The 23678-nt window shown below is 44.3% G+C and overlaps 1 protein-coding gene across 1 annotated transcript in view; it reads right to left on the bottom strand.

Annotated features, from left to right (window-relative positions):
- LOC133346108 (receptor tyrosine-protein kinase erbB-4-like) overlaps positions 1-21504 on the bottom strand; it is a 69543-nt gene extending 48039 nt beyond the window's left edge. The window contains exon 1 of the mRNA XM_061557512.1: positions 21188-21504. Coding sequence (XP_061413496.1) covers positions 21188-21269 — 82 coding nt within the window. The 5' untranslated portion in view covers positions 21270-21504. The remainder of the gene's footprint in view (positions 1-21187) is intronic.
- Positions 21505-23678: the final 2174 nt, after the last annotated feature.

Here is a 23678-nt window from a genome sequence, read left to right as displayed (position 1 = left end):
TCGTGAAGTCACCGTCATTTGACGACAGAGGCGCTGCTGGCTCTTCTTTACGGGACAGCTCCACCCTCGGCCGTGAAAGGTAACGGTGCAGCCCTGCAATTGCTTTGCCGTATGCATGACCTTCTTTTGCACCGTACATAGCCAACCGTGCTAATCGGAGGTGCTCAAACTACTGCTGGCCGAAGGGCCTTCGCTAGAGAAAGAACCCCTCTAGAGGGCATTAGACTGACTCTTCTAGATTGGCCAGACATCTTAGTAGAGGAAGTGAATATCCACACTTTAACCCCAACCACATGTGATGTACCCATTTATGCTGTACTGATGGGAAGAGAGAGGCTCGGGGTTTTAAGAAACTTGCCGATTGCTTCAACTGCCTCACCGGGAGGATGACCCCGGTCAACCTCTGGATTGCAAGTTCAGTGTGCTGACCATTACACCAGACTTTTCGGCAGCGAGCATTCGTGACAATACTCACTGCTGATGAGTCCTAATTATAACAAAACCGGTTTAAAGTTGTGTCTCACTGCTGCCTGTCAGTCGGACACATTTGCTCAAATGTTATTTGATGGTGACCTACGACAAAAGGAAAACAATACAGTTCTTCAGGAACAGTTGATGGGTTTTCCAAAGGTATGAAGCTGTACGTGTTGTTGTGTATCATTTGAAACATTCCACCATGGCACATTACCTTTTTGAAAGCACATTCATCGATTTGAAAACGTACAGCTTTACAATCAGCATAGCCTTTTGTACCTTAGTGTAAAAAAAAAATGTTACATGTGCATCTGCATCATTAGATGGTAACGGGTTTTTTTTTAAAGAACTGTATTTGAATTCGCTTAAACTGGACAGTTCCATTCATCAGCACACGTGTTTTTCTAGTAGCTTATGTTATTCCATGGAACAATGGGGCTAATGGTGAACCCAAGTGTAATATAAAGCGTGTTCTTTTCTATCCCATCATTAATGATTCAACAAAGCGCATATTTAACGAGACACTGAGGCATTATGAAATCGCAATAATTTCCTCCCAAATGGAAATTGCGTCATTGAGAACTTCGTATTGTCACATTGTGGAAGTCTCGCCGCTCTGCGTTCTCATGTTTGGCTTGGACGCCTGCATGTGTGGTGGGTGTTCGCTATTTGCATTTTTACAACTACCGTGTGTCTAGGCAGTCAGTAATGGTGCTGCAATGCACAGTCATTGCAGCCTCACAATGAATGGCAAGGACGATTACTCAAGGCTGTAGAGCGGGGCAGGAGGTTGCACAGTTTAATAACAAACGGTGATATCGCATCAAGCAGCAGGATTTTTGGCTCTGTTTGAGCATGCGGTATTTATTTTTCCACCCCACTGTGCCAATACACACCAAATTTTACCACATAGAACATGTAGGCATGGGGCCCCGTGGTGGCGAGATGTTAACTACCTCGCCCGGACACCCATATATGTGAAGTTTTGTATCTTCTCCCCGTGGTCGCGTGGATTTTTCTCCGGGTCCTCTGGTTATTCTCTCCTGATTTAGAAACATGCGTTTAGAGTATTTGGCTGGCAAAAATGCCCACATGATAAGCCACGTATGATTATCATGTGGAAAATGTTTTTTGTGTTACATTTTTCGTCCTTCCCCCGCATCTCCAATTAGTATGGTTCGCTACGTACGGTGCGAAATAAGTTCAACATTCATACATATTTCGTTGAGCTATCAATTTGTGGCCAGGTCGTTTCTGAAAAAGAGCTGTATAGCTACAGTGGGCCTTACCTGGTAAAATGTAAAAAAAAAAAACGGTTTAGTTTTAGGCATGACAACAAATCCATTGCTCCGGCTTATGAAATGGAGCATAACACTGAAAGGCAGGCATCTCCAGAGTCTGTGAGGACCCCTATATTCACCCACCGGGTATTGGGCCAAGATCCCAACATTCCGCCTTCTGCCCAGACAGGCCCTCTCCGGCCATAGCCCAAACCCACGCGTCGTCATGAAACCTACACCATGGCCGCAGTTCTCACCCTTACAAAAGGCTCGTCAACATCACTTTGTTCGCCTATTCTTTATTGTGTCAACTCACATCCAGCTAAAAAGTACCGCAAAACAAACATCAAAGTAACGTTTGAGTTACTTTGTCATATACACTTGAGGTTCTTTTTTTTTTTAAACGGATGAAAATTTACTGCACAACCTGCTTAAGTGGCACACATTCGCTATCAACCTATCTGTCGCAATGTATGAACGTATACATATATCGTGTACCATTAATCTCAGCGCTGATATATAATTATTACCACCTATGCAAATTGTCGCATTACTGCACTGAACAAGCAGACACACTGCGGATCAGCGAGCGACACTCAACAATATATGATGCTGTAATTGAGAAAATCGCAGTGGACCGAGAGCTTTGAGTCTGTGATTGTCACATAATTTACCCTCGGGAGTATGCTTTTAATATGCGATACTCCCTTGGGTAAATTAACCCCCATAACCAACACGGCGTGGGAAGGCCTCCATCCAGCAGTGGATTGACAAAAGGGTTACATTATTACATTTATAATTAGTATCATTTTTCTTCTTGGTTCTTTCGGTAAAGTCACAGACGCTGTCGCCTCGACAGACCTGGTTTCACCTGAGGACGTCTGCTTGCGTTGTGGCCGAAACGTCGTGAGAATTATTTTATGTTTTATTTTTATTATTTTATTACTTCCCTTCTACGTGACTTTACCGAAAGAACCAAGAAGATGAATCCCTGCAGTCACAAAAGCTTTAAATCGAAAAATAGTATCATTGTATTAAATGTTCACGGGAAGCATTACATTAGCTGGGAGTTGTGTTGCCGAGGTCATGCATTAAGCTCTTGCATCGATACTGTATATGAACACGAGAAGTTTGTTTTTGTTTTAATTAGTGCATCGTTGTCATTGCAATGGACAAAAGTCAAAAGTCCTGCCATTGAAGACAGAAGGCAAGAGACAGCCCATGATGGACAGGGGGGGCGGGTCAAGCTGTCAAGAGGGCTGACTGAGAGGGCCTGGGGAGCTAGTGGGGATACGTTCGAGTTGGGGAGGGTGTGTTGGGTGTTTTCTTACGGCGTTGGGTGTTGTGTTAAGTCCCGAGTAAGCACCTTGAGCTAGAGTGAGTGCTGCTGCTGCTGCTGCACGAGTGCTTCTCGACGCACATAAGCATCTGCTGCCTGCATGTGTATGCAACCCTTTAGTTTCAACTCGTTTAAGGCATGAAATAGTCACTGTAAAACAAAGACCTTTACGTGACACGCTAAACAGCATGGGTACGATCTGCTTTGTCTGTCGTGCGTTCTGCTCTCGCGGCCACCCTCTGTGCACGTGGAGAGAGGCTGCATCACCAATCACGCATTTGTATTTTGTCTAGCTCCCTCCAACTTTGCTCACGGTTTGTATATTATCAAACAAAGCTCGCATATTAAAAAAAAAAACATTTGCAGCGGACCAGTCCGTGTGTGCGAGCAGCCGTTAAAATGTTAGAATATTTTACGATTTTTTTTAATTGACTCTAGGATTCAGAAGAAGAGGGGACTGACCCTTCAACCAGTTTGCTGACAGGTAGGGTGCATGTACACATATCTACCAAACCACCTCTACGTTGCTAATCAAGGCATGCGTTTGGTTAGAAAGCCACAAAGTAAACAGTGCTCGATGACACTTCATTGGCATGCTCAAGCAGACAGATGGCATTACCTGTTATGAACAACAGAGCAACGATGAAATTGTGAAGGGGAGTATTTTTTTTTAATGCTGCCCGCAAAATGCAAACAAAGTCACACCCAGTACACGGTACTCGAGTACATAGTCTGATGGAACGTGAAGGCGTACACGCGAGCGACACTTACAGGTAGGGCTTGCACACACGTCACTGCTTTTTCTCTCCCTCTGTGTCGAGAATGAAAACTAATTTCTTCATTAAACTACTTTTTGATTTTAGCTTGTAGTCCTCCCCCCCCCACCACCCCTTGCACGCACCTCCGATTAGCACGGTTGGTTACGTACGGTGCGAAAGAAGCGGCCAGCAACGAACAGCAGCAACATTGAAGTTGCAATGGACGAGAATTCGCTCGTTTCTTGAATTGAGCAAAGGTTGTTGTGAGAACTCGGGAAAGGAGACGATGGGAGGGAATTCCAAAGTCAAGCAGTGGGAGGAAACAAGCAGAATGAGTGTTTCGACCTGCAGTGTGGTGGTTGAACACATGTTACGTAAGACCAAAATACGAAAGATTTTTTGTAATTGGCTGTCTAACGAGTAGTATTGTATTAGTCCCCCTCCCCGAGGGAGACAAAGTAAAAATAAATAACTCTCGGTTGTTGAAAATTTTTAATCTTAATCCACGAGCAATAGGTCAATGGAGAAATACAATTTCTGACTGCATTGCGGTACGATGTGCATTGCTAAGCTCGTTTAAGTTTGTGAAACTCTATTCAGCGAAATCTGATTCACCGTGTCATATAAATGCGTGTCTCCCACAGCAGGGTTTAACACAAAGAATTTACGTGGGTCATTTGTGCTTAATAGACTAAGGATAAAACCCCGCTTCCCGTAATAAAAGTCGCCCTGGTGGGTGTTTGCAGATGTGCTCACGGGGGCTGCGTTACGGGCATCTTAGTCGCGTCACTGCCAACGCAACGGTTGCGCCAACAGCTTTAAACACAAAGTTCTCAGTGGATCGTTACAGAACACGTGCGGAGAATGTGCCTCTTGCACCTCCCTCTCATGCGTATAACGATGCGTGTCCGCTAATCCGTGCGCCCACAAAATTGCATCTGAGAAAAGTGTAATGGCTTAATGGCGGTGACAGAGCACATGAGCGCGGCGTATAGTTTGTGACCGGGAGGGGAATATAGAATGGAAAACAATGGGGGGGACCTTTAATTGTAAGATATAATTACATTTGTTCATATAACAGCGTACCTTTAGCAGCAGATAAGTGTCGAATGAAGTAATAGCATCGAAATATTTTAATCATCCCTGGGTGTGCCTCGTGAATGGAACACCACATTTAGGTGACATCACCTCTTGGGGCCAATGAAGGCCAGAAGAGGATTTTAGGCCACCACATGCGGACGAATTTTTGATGAACTGAAGCCAGAAAAATCCACAAGTACAGTCCCAACGCCAAATACTGGAGAGGGTACGCCAAAAAAGCAACTAGCTTTGCCCAACAACAACAATCATAGTTCATTCCGGTGTTTATCATTTTTCTTCTTTGTGTTCAAAAAGGCATACCTAATGGCCTGCACACAGTTTAATCTCTCAGCTGAATTTCGCCTTTAAAGCATGGTGCATACGGTCTTTTAATTAGTCACCCAAGCTGGCTCCGTAGCAAAATGGACTTCATTGTGCAGAAGGGCATGCAGGCTAACAGACCGCACAATAATTACTTTCAAAAATGCTCTACACTTAAGAAAATGCACACCTTATGCCTCTGACCACCAGCAGACTGAATCAAATAGACACCAGAGCCATGAATCTCAACACTTTGCATTGACAGAACCAATAAAAGTAGCCTTTATTTACAGTACTGGACTGCCTTTTTGTTTATAGTCTTGTGTAAAACTAACAAAAATAGTCCGCTCCGAGACACACCAGGCACGTCACGGGCTTAAGCAAGCCCTGCCTCAGCTGATGAGCAGAAGAAAGCCAAAATGGGTCAAGACTTTTCTCGTATCGAACCCCAATGGCTGCTAACAAAAACGATCTCACAGAAGGCCGTGAAGCCAATGGGATGTGTAAACATACTTTTAAAAACAATATATATACGAGCGGAAAGACAAATATAACAATGAGGCGTATTGTCCGCTTATTTATTTTGTTTAATAATAAATGTTACAGGTCAATGAGCACGGGAACCGTGTTGACTACACTAAGCCTGCAAGCAGGGAATGTTAACGAATACTAATGGGAAGTCTATAGCGCATGTTTGTTTAAACTATCACGTGGCGTTAGGCTGCCACAGATACACTTAAAGGTCAGGTGCTTGGTTTAGATCAACATTCGCAAAATTTCAGGAAATTACACGTCATTTGGAACAGGTGGTGGCAGGTGGCGAAACAATTAGCAAAGCATAAAGGGGCACGTACATCACATGTACAGTTCCAGCCAGGTATCAGCCAAGAGAAACGGACTGCTTCTTTAACGCTAAATGCGCAATAAGCAAGTCAGAAAGGTTACCTGTGCTGTATTCATTACAATGAATATAACTTGCCGTTGATCTGCGAGCCTTTACCACGTTCGTGACCTTAAACGAGGATATTAATGTTTGATTATTTTTTTTTATTACTTAAGCTCATACCTGCATCCCTTGTGAAACATGTGGATATGATATTTGGAGATAATCTTTTAACACAAGCCCACAGTGTTTCACAGTCGTGAAAGGCCTTAACGGAGCGGTGAGGTAATGGAGTGGACTATCGGTACTTCGTATGTGTGGCACCAAGGATTCGGCTTTAGCAAAAGCTTCATGCTTATGCCACTATGAAGTTCCTAGTTCCTTAGAAAACATTTAATCGATGATAGGTAATACTTTCCAATATGTACGTGCATGGTTTATTTTGCCACGGATTTTATGACAAAGCCTTCATATATTTGCAGTGGGTTTCTTTTTTTACGTGTCGCCATAGACCATATCTTGGGGAAGGTTCAATTTCTGGCAATGTGTCTTGGTGTCAAGTTAGTAGCTACCCAGGTTCGACAATCTGGAAAAGGAAGTGCAGATAGCAGCAAATGCCTCCAGCTGAAATGCCCCTTGCAGCAATAAACCGTCGTGCACTGTCTCTATTACACATTTATGCATTGCCTGAGGCTTTGCATTCCATCTTTGAAAATAATCCATGAGCATAGATAAGCGTATAAACATTAACGATTGGACAAATAAACATTCAAAAATGGACACATCAGTGATTCAATGGAGGAGAGGGGGGGTGGCAAAAAAAATACAAAATAAAAACATATCTGTTGCCGAATAGACAATTATGCTTGTGACAACGGTATTTCCGTTTGTTTTAAGCAAATAAATAAGTGCATCTGGGCAAAAAAAAAATTGTTCATACGGCTGCCGACGTCACGCCGGATGTTTATCTTGAACACACGAGCACCTTTGCTGTGCTGCCACCGCAGCCGCGTGGCCACGGGGCGAGATGCCCCACCTCGCTGGGAGCGCCGTGCGTCAATTGGTAAATTACTCCCCGATATTCGTCATCTGCTATGACGACAAGAAGTGCAGCCAGACACGGTGAAGCGATCAGACTTGACTCACCTTGTGAATTCCACCTTTAACCGTGACCTGTGCGCAATCCTGGTCTTAGACACGAACACTTGTTGCTAGAAGCTGAGAGACACCTGGATTAACACGTCAGCCTTTCGCGACCAATATGATCCATATGAGATTGTTTTCGATCGCGTAAATATTGTGGTTACTTGATAGACACCGTTTGCCTTTATAAAATATATATATTTTTATTCCCTTGCTGAGTCAAGTAAATGTTCAGGTAACAACATGCACGGTACATAAAATGCTAAATAACATCCGCCAAAGAGTTACTACACGGATGCGTTTGCGTTTGTGCTGTCCAGCTTTCTGATGTGTTTTCAGGTAGTTCTGCGTGTTGTGAGGCATGCTGTCCGACGCTTTGCATCACGTGCTTAAAGCTTCTTCATGAAATTAATATTGGTAGGGACCACCTGGTTCCACCAACCCACAGGGGATTATTGTGTCCGTCCGTCCGTCGTGCATCCAAAAATGGGAGGGGTGGGGCTGGGTGGAGAGGGGAGAGTGGGGAGGGGCTGGGTGGGGAGGGGCTGGGTGGGGAGGGGAGGGTGGAGAGGGGCTGGGTGGAGAGGGTGGGGCTGGGTGGGGAGGGTGGGGCTGGGTGGGGAGGGGCTGGTCACCCCGTGGTGCCCTTATAAAATTCAACGTTTAACCTACTCACGCCGGCTTGTGCCCGCCCTCACAGTCGGCCATATTTGCGGAATACACCACGCCGCCGTTGACCCTGGCCATTGACTGAGCAACCCAACGTTCCTACCAGCTCCCTCCGCAGGAATGTGTTATTGTACACGGAGCACAATACGAAAACACTTCAGAGTTGTAGCGCAATCGTGAGATCGCACATCGTAGTAGTAACACAGATTCGCTTTACATGATACCTACCTGTCATGAGCTTCATTGACACAGGGAATTTTTATTATTCTGAGATTGATTTTTGTTTAAAGCTTACGAGTGTCCATCAAGTCGTACGAAATTTCCAATTCAGTTTTGCATGATTTTTTTTTATCTTTCCACGATTCTCACTCGTTTCGCACTTTGCTCTTCAGTGGTGTGCCGAGTAAAAACGTTTAGAATTGTTGAAAAACTATTTGACATAAACCCCAAGAGAGAGAACAGGAAATAACCAGAACTGCTAGAACACACTGTACAATCGAACATTCCTTTTTTCCCAGTTGATGGTGGTACTTAATCTGTTCTAAGACATGCTTTGGGATTTATTTATTTGTTTGGTTGGTTGCAGTTAAATATGCTCAAAAAAGCATGGAAAATTGTGCAAACATAACCAAAAGAAATTATATTCTGGGAACAACTTCCGTCCGTCAAGATGTGCCAGCATGTAATGGGTGCAAAATTTGCCGCGTAACCGCATTTGAAATGAAAACAAGTTGATGCCATTTCAATGCTTGCTATTATCTGCTGAGCAGGGTGAAGCGAGTACAGAGATGAGGGGAGGACTCGGCGTGTAACTCAGAGCAACCCACAATGTCTCCTCCTACAGTACTACATACCAGTCCTGACTCAACTTGGCTAAAATAATGATCATATTTTTTTATTTAAAAAAAATCCCAGATTCTGCTCAAGCAAACAAATACTTTCAACTTCTTTGCGAGAATTATGTATCGAACTTTCATTTACTGCACCGATTTTTTTTTGTTTAACATTTTTTAAAATGCACAAGTCATTGCGAGTAATTTATTAAAATTAAGATATGAACGTGATTATGCATTTGTTAAATTGTGATTTAAGACCACAACAAAAAAATCTGCGATTATCGACATTAATGCCGATGGATCACCCCCCCAGCAGAAACCGGCATATAATTCTTAAATCATAGCTGCAAACATATTTAAGCAGTGTAAACCAATTTTTTTCTTATTAAATAAACACATTCCTGCGGAGGGAGCTGTTAGGAATGTTGGGTTGCTCGGTCAATGGCCAGGGTCAACGGCAGCGTGATGTATTCCGCAAATATGCCCGACTGTGAGGGCGGGCACAAGCCGGCGTGAGTAGGTTAAACGTTGAATTTTATAAGGGCACCATGGGGTGACCAGCCCCTCCCCACCCAGCCCCACCCCTCCCACCCCCCACACAGCTACTCCCCACCCTCCCCACCCAGCCCCTCCCCACCCAGCCCCTCCCCACCCTCTCCTCCCCACCCAGCCCCACCCTCCCAACCCAACCCCTCCCTGCACGACGGACGGACGGGCACAATAATCCCCTGTGGGCTGGTGTAACCAGGAGGTTACTACCAATAATATAGAGTAAGTGCATACATGATATTCAATGACATAACAATATTAAAACGTATCTCATAAAAATGCACTATAACTACATTTATTTCTTATTTTCTGTTGGTAAATTATTCACAAAGCACAGACAGGTCAAGATAGAATACTGAAGCAAAGGTTTTTGTCCAATAATTATCAGTGGAACATATTTGATTTATAGCAGAAGGATTTTTGAAAATAGCTAAAAAAGAAAGCCGTTGGAATATCATCAGGCCAGGGTGAAAAAAAACGTGCCACAACCATCGATTAAAAAAAGTGACAGGTAGTGAATGGCAACGGCTGTACACATGTCGTATGCAGAAGTGCAGCATGCTACACAAACCAATGCTGCTCGGCGAGAAGAAAGCTACAAAAAGTCATCAGGCACATTAAATAAATAATTGTGTAACATTTTACACCACCGCCTGGCACAAAGCTAGGCAGAGAGTCTTTCTCAAATGGAATGTACCGTGCGTGCAATGCCATGGCCATTTCATCACAAGCAGCCTCCTCCATGCTCTTTCACCAATTATTCAACACATTTAATTTAGCTAAATAAATGTGCAAGAGTGCAATTTGTTGCCAATGCCACTGCCAGAAGAACTGCCTCCACGAGAGGAAGCCCTTCTAGTGGAAAATTTCGCCTCCTCTTCCAACACTGGCCAAGCATCTTGAAATACGTGGGAGTACCCACACTTTAGCCCACTGTATGCGACCTGCCGATTGACGAATTGAATAAAGCTCGTCAATGCATGTACCTGTCAAACAAGATGCACGTCGTGGTGTCTGGCATGGTGTGTTCCCTTACCCTGGAATGTCTGTCTCAAGTTATCAGTTCCATGACTCAAGCTCCCTCCATCCCATCCATTCCCACTTCCCCCATCTCTCAAAATACTGCATCAGGGTTCTTGAGCCATAACTAGTGGGCAATGTTCAACAACACTCTTGAATCTGTAATAGATAAAGATCTACATCATTAGACCTCCTTTGCCATTAGCAATATATAAGAATAGGGTTTTTCCCCTTTTTTCTGAAACCTTTTTACAAACACAGTGATAACATATTAGATAATATATTAGATAATATAAATTATTATCTAATATATTATCTAATATATTATCACTTTGGTTTTTGTTTGCATTTTGACCACAAATATTGTAGTTAATGCATACATGATTAATCGTAAAAAGGTTTCAGTTTTGTTGACATAAAAAGTGGAAAACCTCTATTCTTATATATTGCTACTGGCAAAGGAGGTCTAATGATGTAGATGCTTACCCCGAGCCCTCATTACTTTGATATTGCATTGTCGTTAAGCTGTATGCCTTTTGGCGTCATCTGGTCTAGCACCAATTGAGACCAGGCTCAAAAGAAAGCCGTCTCTGGTGTTGACCAATCAGTTTCAAGGACAATGCATATATTATCACTGTGGTTTTTTTTGCATTTTGACCACCAATATTGTAGTTAATGCAGACATGATTCCTTGTAGAAATGTTTCAGTTTTGTTGCCAGAAAAAAAGGGGAAAAACCCTATTCCTCTAATAGATAAAGAGTTTATATATTTCTTGAATTGAGCAAGGTTATACAACTTTTGGAAATGGCTTCCTCATGCCTTCCTCAAGTGTGGTTTTTAAGGTGACACCATCAACCCATGCAGTTTTACATCATACCTCGTGGATAACCCTGAAACAGAGATTCATAAGGCAGTAGCTTCCAGATTAAAGCTCTCCGACTCAAATTCAGTTTATCTTCACGCATCAAGCAATCTTACTGAATTATTTTCCTTATTCTCGACACTGTATGCCTTGAATGAGTTTGCGGGATGTAAAACGCAGATGAGAATTGGCTCCCACTGCTCTCCAGAGTCTACAGAATGCACCTCCATCCGACTGTTTATGTTAGGACGCAGACCAGATTTGGCACTTCTTTTCTTCGTGCAAACTTATAAAAGCTAAAAAAAAATGTAACGACAGACCACACAGAAATATATCCTACCACTCTCAAACATCACGACTTTACATTTTGGCTTAAAACTTTCTTGACTGCAGGAATTCATATTATTTGTTCTTTCGATAAAGTCACGTAGAAAAAAAGTAATAAAAGTAAATAAAATAAAAACTACGACGTTTCGATCACAACACAAGCGATCGTCTTCAGGAGGAAAAAAATCGCTTGTGTTGTGATCAAAACGTCGTAGTTTTAATTTTATTTACTTTTATTATTAACTTTTATTATTATTCTATCTACGTGACTCCAGAGTCTAAAACCAAAGACTTTATTTAGACTTACCCGCACTGACCAACGTGGTGAAGTAGAGTCAAATTAAATCTCTATGACTGACATGGTATGGTGGAGGTCTTCCCCTAATAATTGATTGACAAGAGGCTTTAAATTAGTCCACACAAACACACACTTTGTAGGCCGCTTTATTGCAAATTAATGACCTGTTAAATGTTCCCCTGCACTTGCCTACACGTTTGTCCCCACGGAGGTTATTGATGCCTTCAGTGCACTGCACACATGTTTAACGCACCCAGTAGTACGTCTCATTTGAAAGTGTAAAAAGAAGAAACAAATTGATGGTATGCAATCACGATGAAAGTTTTCATTCAGTTATGAACATGAAGTGCAAATTAATTTCAGCGCTCAGCCATAAATTACAATTGACAGCGTCCTGCACTTAGTGGGGAATTTACCAGCCACTCCACGCAGCAACACATGAGGACAGAGTAACACAAATAATAATAAAAGGACTCGGGTGAAATACCATGATGTCACGGATGGTGAGCGCTGGCACACAGGGCTATACCGAATAAATGAAACTTGAAACACATGTGGAGGATGCGGCATTTCGCAGGGCACTGTCGGCTCAGCCCCACAGCGCTCATCACATAGAAGCAGCTTGGGCACACCGGTTGGCACCGACCGGGTAGGGGGGGGGGGCAGGCAGAGATACGGGTAGGAGCGTTCACACACCTCCTCGACACCGGTCACAGGTCACCCTAAATTCTTCCCCTTCGCCCGTCAGCCTCTCCAGCGCCAGCTTCCGTGCCGTCGCCTGAGAGCCGAGCAGGGCAGGGTGCACAGCACAAGGCTTATTTATAACTAGCCCGTGTAGCCTTGTATGTTCCACAGCAAGGTGGCATGACCACACAACCTCTGGCTATGTGGCCCTAAATTCCAATGGCTTCAATTGGACTGTTGACCCCAGTGAAGCGCAGTAAAGTGCAGCGCAGTGCCCTGAGAAACCGTCGGTGTGTCTGTATCTCGGTGTAAAACAGCAATGGAGGTTGAACAATAAAGGATTCACGCTCTCATTCACTGCATTCGATCTTTGTGCACTGAGCCGTTAAACATGTAAGATTGCTGTGAAGCTAGGATATGGGATGTTTTATCTTTCAGACTGCACCACCATCAAATACAGACCTTGCCGTGGTGCAGTAAAGTGTGGCTTCTTTACGACATTCTTTTTACAGCAGCTGTGTAATTCCAATGCCGGTTTGTTTTTCTCCAAGGTTATGCTTTGCTGGCAAGCCTCGCAAAGCAATCCTGCGCTCATGCAAAGTGGTCAATGAGAAAAGAGGGTCACATTTTTCTGTGCCCACAATGGCTCACCCCGATTGTAAAGGTCAACATTCGTGACCTATGTTGGCCATTGCACATCAGTCTGGGCAAAATATACCTTTCCACCACCGTCATTAACACCGCCATACAACAGATATATATATAGCAGGCTAACCCTTCAGGCAATGGACTTTTTTCTAAACAAAACAAATAGGCAATTGCCTCAAAGCGTTTCTCAACTACATTTTTCAATCACAAAAGAACTGCGGTAGTTCTGATAAGGATCGGCCTCGCTCATGCTTTTCGGTCAGCCAGCTCATCTCTCCAACAGGAGGAACTCAGTGAGAAGGAAGTTCGCTGCTTCTTCACACCCAAACTGGTTCTCTGCACAGGCATGTGGCCGTGCACGTCAAAAGGTTAACAATGAACGTGGGGGTAAAACCAAGTTTTATTACACGACAAAAATGTGTCGTTATACTGCGTTGGCAGTGGTGAGCAAGCAGAAGTCGTAAATGTATCCAACACGTTCATCAAGAACGCCGTCCTGAAATCATGAAACGTGTACAAGGCGACGTTTTTTGGCCAATAGCCTTTTTTCATAAACGTTGATCGATCAGGTTGCAAAATAAAGTGCTTGTAGCTACTTTAACTTGACGACATCTGGGCTCAGCCCAGGCAGGGCAAGTAGGATTGCGACCTCTGATGTATAACAAAAAAACAGGACATATCAGAGTCAGAAAAATATCTTACAATGCCATAAGCGTGGAGAACTACATACTTATGCATTTGTTATGAGTGTTGTGTGTACCTCAAAAAGATTGTTTCTGGGCCACCCAGCTTAAAGACAAGTGCTGCTAGGTGAACATTTGACATCCTCAATTCTTGGTGGCTTCGTAAATCTCGGGCATGCCAAGACACAACCCACTGACAAATAAACCGCTGGGCTCAGCAACAGCAAGACAAAAGGGAGGAGTTTTACATTACCCCGTATAACAAACCAGGAACCTTTTCACAAATATCTCAACGACGTCTGAATATATCTCACTTTGCTCAAAGCGGGCAAACTATTTTTTCACGCAAATTACAAACGGGAACACTAGAGGACTGTACAGCCAATAGTTTATACCTGCGAAGTTGTACAGAGCAAAGGTTAAATCCTGCCACGTGACACGCAGTTTTATGGGCCAACTCGCCAACACCTTAACAACACAAGTGACATGCTCATTGTGTGTACAAAAGTCCAAGCAAACTTTGCCGCACATTAGTAACGTACCGAATGTTCTCTATAACGCCTCAACAGTCATCATTATTATCATCAGCCATGATCAATCCACTGCTCGATGAAGGCTTCCTCCCCAAGCCAACCCTGCGATGTTAAAAATCAACCCCAGCACCTGAACATGAGAGCTGAGTTAATCACTTCACCCCCTCTCGTATGCGTCCCTTTCCTTTCCAGCCAATATCCTTTTTTGTGACATGTCCTTTTACTTTTCTCAACAGATTCAATTAGATCATTAACCTGCGTATGTTGTATGTATGCTGAACGTCTTTCGCACCATACGTATCCAACCGTGCCAATCGGAGGTGCGGGTGAAGAACAACAAACTTAACACAAAAAGTAGTTCTAAAGAAATTAGTGTTCTGTTTTTCAAGGTATCACAGCGCTTCATAAGTACAGTACCGAAACTGTAACTTGTTTATTTAATACACCCACACCAATTCGACGTAAAAACATGAAAACATTTTTTTTATCTTGCTTAACTTTCGTGTGCGCGCAAAACCGGTCGATTACGACTGAAGTTTTGCAGGGGGGCACAGTGCAGTGTTGTGAGCAGGAAAGCAACGGCACATGGCACGTTTCACTTTGAGAATTGCGAAGTCACAGCCGAAAGCCGTGCCAGATCCATCGTTATCTTCCAAAAGAGCAGACAGACCCTTTTGGCTTAACCTTCCAATTACCTCATTTCCTTCGAGATAAATACGGAGGTGCACTATGTTTAATATTACAAAACAATTACAGGGCTTTGTCAATCCACTTGCGGGATGAAAGCCTCCCCCCACACCACGTCAACCTTGGGGTTTAATTGGCCATACTTCGGCATGCTGTTCAGTGCGGGTTGGTGAAGGAGTGACCCGGATTCATATCAGAAAATCACGCACAACGGAGTTAAGCTATGGCTGGGACTCGAAATCTAATAAATATGTCCTTGGCGCGGTGCGCAAAACCCTGTCGTGCTTACATTCATTTGAAATAGGGCAACAAATCTGTATCGTTAATTACAAGGAAACATGTTTCAGAAGAAAACTTAATTGCATTACAGCGTGTTTAATGTTTCACAGTTCATGCAAGTGTTGGTTTGACGCTTGTGCAAGTTCCAAAAATGCCATGACATTTACTACCGAGAACTTGTGGTATATAAATTGACTTTTTGTGTTTGCTCTTTGGTTTTTTTGGAGTGTAGCTCAATAATGGAAATGGCTTTATCTAGACAGAACTCAGAGAAGTGCAGTAATATAACTTGTCAAGGGTCACACATCACATTGTCAGTATTGCTGCAAGTTTCCCAGATAAGACTATGAAGCATAGAATAAACGGATGACTTTTGCTATGCTTCTAACTGTTACTAAGCGTATTTGTGGACTGCAGTGTGCAACAATTTATTCGCCACCCTTCCAGCATTTAAACGAATTGTCACAATTCGCGGTTGCAATTCCATTTAAGAAGAACGTCTAATTTTTCCTGTGTTTACTATATTCTGTATATTGTTACTTATTTTTTTTCACCAATTTGTACGGGATTCGTCGCCTCCTTCTGCCCAAGTACACCAATCGCATTTAATATGCTTAGGTTATGAATCATTAATTCATACAAACACAATTAGATACATCAGTCATGATGGATTGATGCATTGTTACATAATGCTTGCAAGCCAGACATTATGTTTCGTGTGACTAGTCACCAGGCCATGGATTCCTCTTCCCAATATTAAGCTTTATTATTTTTGGAATATTTTTACAACGGCCATGAATTATTTTGTTTATATATGGGCATTTCTGCATCTTCAACCTTGTGTCGTTTTCTGGCTTAATAGTGATGGAGCATGTTGGAGCATGTTTAAAAATAAAAATGTACAGTATTATGCAGTCAGAAAGTATCTAAAGCGAATACCAGTTCTATATTTCTTATTCACAGCACATATAGATAAAGCAGTGAAGGCAAAATGAATTGCGTCGGCAAGATGATTACCGATTAAACATCGTTCTCGTCTAGTTATCCATGTATTCGTTTGCCTCCTCACTCCTGCTTGTGACACCTTTGTGCTCCACGAATATGGTGCGTTCAAATCAATCATTGAAAAAGCAGCGTTCATTAATACCACGCGACTAACCAAACTGTCAAAACGAGTGCCTTTTCCCCCCACACACACGAAGCTTCTCCTCCCAGCGGCTCGTTTCAGCTCCGCAGTGCCGACGGTTGTGGGCTATTCAGCTGGGAACATTACATCTCATGCCGAGGGTCAGTCTAGGGTCAACACAGGTAAATACAGCCAAACAGAAACCCGTTCGTGCGACCCCAAAAAAGTAACAAATGACCCCCGATGCTCAGGAACGGAACACAGACACCCTCACCCCCACCACCCATTATTGGTTTAATCACATCACGGTATTTCCAGGTCGGCTGTTGTTTACCTGTGCCACTCAGCTGAATGGAAGGGACACCTGTGTAACCCCCCGCACGTACACTGCGATCACAGGCTATTATTCCATAGTATACTGCTACATTGTGTTCAATTTCTAAGCCAACCCGTTTAAGTATTATATATACTAGAAAGCTTTTCACGTGCAACCATTAACCAAGCAAGAGTGGTATTTGTTTCCTGGAATTAATAAGCTAAACAAATATGCATGATTTATTTAGTATATTTAACAGCTTAGTCCACTATTTTACAAATACAGTATTCCATCCGTTTGCATACAATGCTCACGTTAACAATGACTATAACAAATTCGTTTACCTATACAAGGGTCACATTCTCACCTCACACTCTACGAACATTCTTGTTAAAGTACTGGGAAAGCGTGTTGATTTTAAATTGCATTTTCACAGCCCTGACATTCGCCTAGCTAATGTCAACTTCATCATCATCATAATCATAAGCAGCAATTGATCAATCCACCGCTGGGTGAAGACCTACCCATGCCATCGCCCTCTCTGACAGTTATGCAATGTAAAGTCGCTTAATCTAACAGATGTCAGTGCAACACCTGCGGTTCTGCTGCGTTTGAATGATCTGATCACTCCGATGTCATCCCATTTGTAGCAGTCTCACGGCAGTCCCAGTGTAAGTCACTGAAATTGCTGTGGATGAGTGTATTGTTGACACAGACACTGATGTATGTATGTATGTAGAACCTCTTTCGCACCGCACGTAGCCAACCGTGCTAAGGGCAACACACTAAACATAGAAAAACTCGCAACTGCAGTTTTCACATTGGCAGACATCGGCCCTGTGTCGTCAACATTTTACAAACAATATTCTGACTGGCTGGGTTAGCACATGGCACGTGACAGCTTGGAGATACTGGGATGTGTTTACGTGGCTATGAGCAGAGGGCAACTGGAAGTGGGGATTGTGGTGAGAGTTCAGTTTGTGCCGTCTGCCCTGTGGAACAATATTACCTCACAGATTAACAGTTTACGTAGCTAAAATAACTGCTCGTTTTCATTAGATTGGTGGAAAGTGTCCAGCAATTCCTTGGCACATTATTAACAGACGCTGTACTGTATTCCTTAATCACTTTAAATAAGAACAGCTGCTTCGTGACTACCAATTCCATGCACGCATAAAGACACTACTTCTCTCCCTAGATATGTACAGGCAGTTCATTGTCAAAGCTGTAGTCATCGTTATCATCAGCAGCGATGGCCAATCCACTGCTGGATGAAGGCCTTCCCAAGCTGCTACCATCTACCATGATCCTCTAATGTAATAATCCACCGAGCACTTGCACACAAGCTGATTCCATGAAGGCTCAATCTCACAACTAGACATCCTCTCAGACTCGTCACATTCATTGGCTGCCAATCCACCATTATTCTTGCCCATCCGCCATAATCGCTTCCAGTGATGATGTGTCATGTCCAAGCCCTCTTACTGTTCTGAACGGCTTGAATTATGTATTTAACCTGCTTCAGCGCTCTAATCCATGTGCCATCTCCCAATGTGATCCCAGGCAATCATCTCTCCACGCTTCTTTGCGCACTTTCAGTTTTTCGGTTAATACAGTATACTGAAATTGGACGAACGCAGCTGACATCGGAGACTTTGATAGTGATTCATTTGGTTACCGAAGAGGAAAGTAAACAATATCCCTCACTATATTTTCCATATCCGCTCTGATCAAAAGCATTAAGGGCAGGTGCGTGCAGTCTTGCATCATGAACATCCCTCGGCAAAAGATACGCGTGCTTTTTGTCCGACACAAGAGGCAACGCGTTGTGTAATAACACAGTACAATTACTCATCAAAGCCTTTGATTACATCTAGCACTGTACACACTTCGCAGGCCTATGACCTATCTCGTCTGATCTCAGAAGGTAAGCAGGTTGAGCCTGGAAAATGCTTGGACCATTATTCGATTACATTTTTAATAAGTGTACAAACAGGTCGTCAAGGGGCTTGCGGGGGGGGTGGGAGGGTGTACGTGGTGGGTAGCAGAGCTCAATGCAGAATTTCCATGGTTTTATTGGACTCGACTCGTATGCTCCCACCTCAGTTCTGCCCATCTTCACCAACCCGCACTGAACGACGTGGTGAAGTGCAATGTAATGGTCAAAATAACGCACGACATGGAGCGGTCCTCATCCAATAATGGATTGACAACAAAAAATCTGTAACATGTTCACATGAATACAGATGATTCCTTCCCAGTCACCACTCCCCCCCCCCCCACACGCCCTCGCCCATTCACTGCAGGTGGAACCCAGTCGAAATAAAGACGGCTAATGATGTCCACGGTTGAGAGGCGTCCAAAGCTTTTTGACAACTTGTCTGGCCCCGCTGTCGCGTCGCGGGGCCGCGTTTCAGCAGAGGAATGTGGTACGGCGTGGTTTCGTACAAGTTGTTCCTTCATATTAAAAAAAACTGAACCGACTCGCTTAGTCAGGCAGCCGAGATTACTCTGAGAGAGGAAGAGGAGGCGGCGTACAGAGAGAGAGAGAGACTCCGAGAGAGGAATAGGCGGCGGCGTAGTGAGAGAGACACTGTGTCTAGCGCAGTTCGGAATTTTGAATTTGAGCTCCAAAGCTCACTCGAAAAATATTTACCAGCATCACGCACGCACGGCAGCACTGAGTACACCGGTGTTATTTTTGTTTTGGGGAACCGAATGTGCACGCATGCAAAGTCGTGAGAATAAAGGATTCACCTGTTTATGCTTGACAATATTATCCGAATTATAAGACGCTCCAGAAAGTAAAACGCAAACCCCCCGCCCCAAAACGCGTACCAGGTCTCAATAAATGAATACAAATCGATCACATTCACACACACACACGTGTGTTTTACTCCAGAGAAAGAGTGCGTGTCTTACAGTAATCCTGAGGAATAATGGTAACCAAAGCAAGTCAACGTGACCGGCAAAGTGAGAGAACTGGTGGGGGGGGATGGGGGTCACAGCCCTTGCCTGGAGTGGGCCCCCATACCTGCGCTAGGCGTGACACGAACGCCACCCAATCTTGATTTGAAGTTTTCGTGACTGCAGGGATCCATATACTCTTTGGTTCTTTCGGTAAAGTCACGTAGGCATAAAATAAATTAAATCACGACGTGTCGATTGCAACACAAGCAATCATCATCAGGTGGTAAAACCACAGCAAGAAAATGTTGTTGCTTGTGTTGCAATCGAAACTCCGTGATTTAATTTATTTTATACCTACGTGAAAGAACCAAAGAGTTACGCCACCCACACAACACGTCTTCTCCCTTCAACGTGGTTCGCTCGCTCGCAACACAACAACAAGCCCTTTTAGTCTCACACCAACAGGGAGGCGAATGCGGTGTCAAAAAAAGGGCACGCGACGGGGTTTTATTTTTTTGACACCTTTGCACGGCCAAGGTAAAGAGGTTTGCACGCCATCGTTACGCTTAGCGCAACAGGTGTACACACAGGAAGGATGCATACCGTTGTGTAGGGATACTGCAGCAGAACAAATGAAACATTTTTTGTTCGTATTTTATTTTACCAGGTAAGGCCCACTGAGCCATGTAGCTATTTTTGTAAGAAGAGACCTGACTATCACAAATATGAACTGTGTGGAAATGTATAGCAGCCAAATACTCATTTAAACTCATTTGTTTCTAAATGTTAAGGGAAAAACCGCAGGACTTGGGAGAAAAAGCCACGCAACAACGGGGAGAACATGCAAACTCCAAATATGCAGGTGTCAGTCAGAATCGGAATCGAATCCATGACCTCCTGTATACCAGGCGAGGTAGTTAATATCTCACCATGTCACAAAAAACTCCACACAGTAGTGATAATACTGGCCTGGAAGGGAAGCACATGTAGCACACACAGGCGACGTTTCGGGCAATGATCCTTCAGAATAGCACGTCAATGGTGTACAAGGCAAATACCTGTCTTAAGGGTTTAATAATCAATTACCAATCACACACAGGAGGCTTCTTCTGACCTGACATTTTACAGAAATAAGACCCCGCTGTTTCGAACGATTTTCTTTCGTAAATCATTGACGCGAGCCATCCAATTTGACGTGATTCTGGGCACAAACCTACGCAGTGGAATTTCCGCAAGCGCTCTGCGAAGCCCTCGTGCGGTCTATGCTTATGGCCAGCATACGTGAATGTTGCACGGACTTTCAACTCGGCTCCTTCACACGACACTGCGTGCGGTGTGTGGTAGGAGAGGGGGAACGCACACGTACACGCACGTCGTCGTATGGGGAAGAGCCGACAGCTCTTCCTTCTGCGAAGTCTCACAACAAGCAGAAGTTTTTTAACAAACAAACAAAAATAAAGGTCGACTTCGCGCTCACTCACCTATCTGCGAGTGCACCTTTGCGACAGACGCCAATGCACAGACCAGGTGCAGCACTCCCATTCTCCAGAGCATCGACCGCATTTCGTTCGTCGATGGTTGCACACCAGCGTAAATCACCGACCACACACACCAGTGAAGACGGTTTAACTTATCCTCCGGGTTAACGCAAGGGTCGAGGTTAAGCAACAAAACCACCGATGGCAACACAAGCAAGAGCAACTCCGAAATGAAGGGGGGCGTTGTGGAAAGTTAGAGAGGGTCCGCGCCGGGACACGCAGAGGGGGGGGAGGAGGAGGAGGCGTTTTGTTTCGGAGGCTGCAGCGAGAAAAGCGACGTTCGGACGCTCCCAGGCGCCGTGGCCAATAGGCTGCGGGGTTCGTAACAACCCCCCCACCTCCGCACGTCAGTGTTAAAACTGTGGTGGAGGCGCTCTTTGGCAAACACCAACGCCAGAGAGAGAGAGGGAGCGAGCGAGCGAGCGGAGGAGAGGAACGCCCACGTGCTGAGTTGCCCCCCAACCTCTCGGGAGCTTCGCTCTCCCTCCCCAAAGCAGTGGCCTCAAATTTCGATTTAAAGCTTTCGTGACTGCAGGGATTCATCTTCTTGGTTCTTTCGGTAAAGTTACGTAGAATGGAAATAATAAAATAATAAAACATAATAAAATAAAATAAATTCTCACATATTTATTTCCATTCTACGTGACTTTACCGAAAGAACCAAGAAGTGGCCTCAAAGTTAATTGCAACATTTAAACCGCGTTGGATATGCGTACTGCATATGCGCGTGTGCGCGATTTAAATCGACGATTTCCCGTGGTCTGATGGGAAGGAACACTAACCTTGCAATCCAGACATTCGCCGTTTCGATCTCCTGGCGCGGCAACCGAAGCAATTGACACATGTATGACATCCATCTCGCCTCTGTCAACCCATCATTAACAACATTTAAGCGCCACAGTCGATCCGGCACATGGCAGGTCCCGTGGAGTGGGTAAAGTTTGGGTACGAGAATACCCACCTCTTCCAAGATGTCTGGCCAACGTGGAAGAGTAGGCCAAATACCCTCTTGCAGCAGCTTTATATCGACCCACAGACACGCACAGACATCCTCTTCCTCAGATCGAGTGGTGGTGGGGGGAATCATCTACGAGTTCTGCGGAAAAAATAGCTTCAAAGCTCATCGGATTCCTCAACAATAAATATTCTTTCGATGTAAAGCTTTCGTGACTGCAGGGATTCATCTTCTTGGTTCTTTCGGTAAAGTCACGTAGAAGGGAAATAATAAAATAATAAAAATAAAACATAATAAAATAATTCTCACGACGTTTCGGCCACAACGCAAGCAGCCGTCCTCAGGTGAAGACCAGGTCTGTCGGGGAGAAAGCGTCTGACACATGTATGACATCCATCAGACGCTGTCTCCCCGACAGACCTAGTCTTCACCTGAGGACGGCTGCTTGCGTTGTGGCCGCAACGTCGTGAGAATTATTTTATTATGTTTTATTTTTATTATTTTATGTTTTCCCTTCGACGTGACTTTACCGAAAGAACCAAGAAAATAAATATTCTGATTCTGAATAATACTCTGAATTTCTTCCCATTTCCAGACCTGGTATACATTTCGCGAAGGCTGTGGCTACTGTTTCCTCGTCTACCAGCAATCCAGAAAAACAACATACGTGAGATTTTAATCCGTGGTAAAGTTGTTGTTCACAACTTGGCGCCGTGTCGCGAGACATCGTGAAATATTGAGGGATTATTCATGCATGAGCGTCATGCGGCCAATGGGAAGGCGACGCCACAGTGGGACCTTTATTCTATCCCTTTACGGCGCACGTGCTCAGGTGTGCAATATTTATGATGGAGGAATCCGATGAGCTATAAAGCTCCTTTTTCGCAGATGTCCAATCGGGGGGGGGGGGGGGGGGGGTGGTTTGACTGCACGAGGAGCCGTTTGTGTCGAGAAAGTGCGACGCGCATTTCACGGGAGACCTCGCATATTTCTGAACGATAGTGGCGATTAGTGGCTGCATTCTTTCCATTGCCCCGCTATGGTGCACGCGTTGAGCCGAGCATGAAATCAGATAGGACGTGCAAAATGCAGCCCGCTAAACTGTACCGTGTCGCGATTCGGCGATTGTTACCGACTTTGCCTCATTTCAGCCGGCAAAGTCTTGAACGCTGTCATGGGAGAATGGCACGCCACATCCATCTCGCTTTATTTATCCTTTCCTACGATGAAAACATTTTTAGTTTTGCTGGCTGGTGGCTGGCTGGTGGGGGACGTCATCGCGCACACCTGAGCGCGATGACGTCACAGTGCGCACGTGCATGGGCAGTGCTGGTTACATGTTAAACATGAACCTGTGCATAGGATTGTACGAATATAGGGTTCACATAATTTTAGATGGTTGTGGATACGCGCACCTTGGAGGCTTGTATCGAAGTCGTAATGCCCTACACCCTACACCAAGCAGGAAACGCAGCGTTC

The sequence above is a fragment of the Lethenteron reissneri genome, chromosome 23 (genome assembly GCF_015708825.2).
Source record: "Lethenteron reissneri isolate LAM-NWPU_2019-01 chromosome 23, ASM1570882v1, whole genome shotgun sequence".
In the NCBI taxonomy this organism is placed as follows: Eukaryota; Metazoa; Chordata; class Hyperoartia; order Petromyzontiformes; family Petromyzontidae; genus Lethenteron; species Lethenteron reissneri.
Note: the sequence above shows the minus strand (reverse complement) of the source record. Positions and strands in the feature narration are given on the sequence as shown.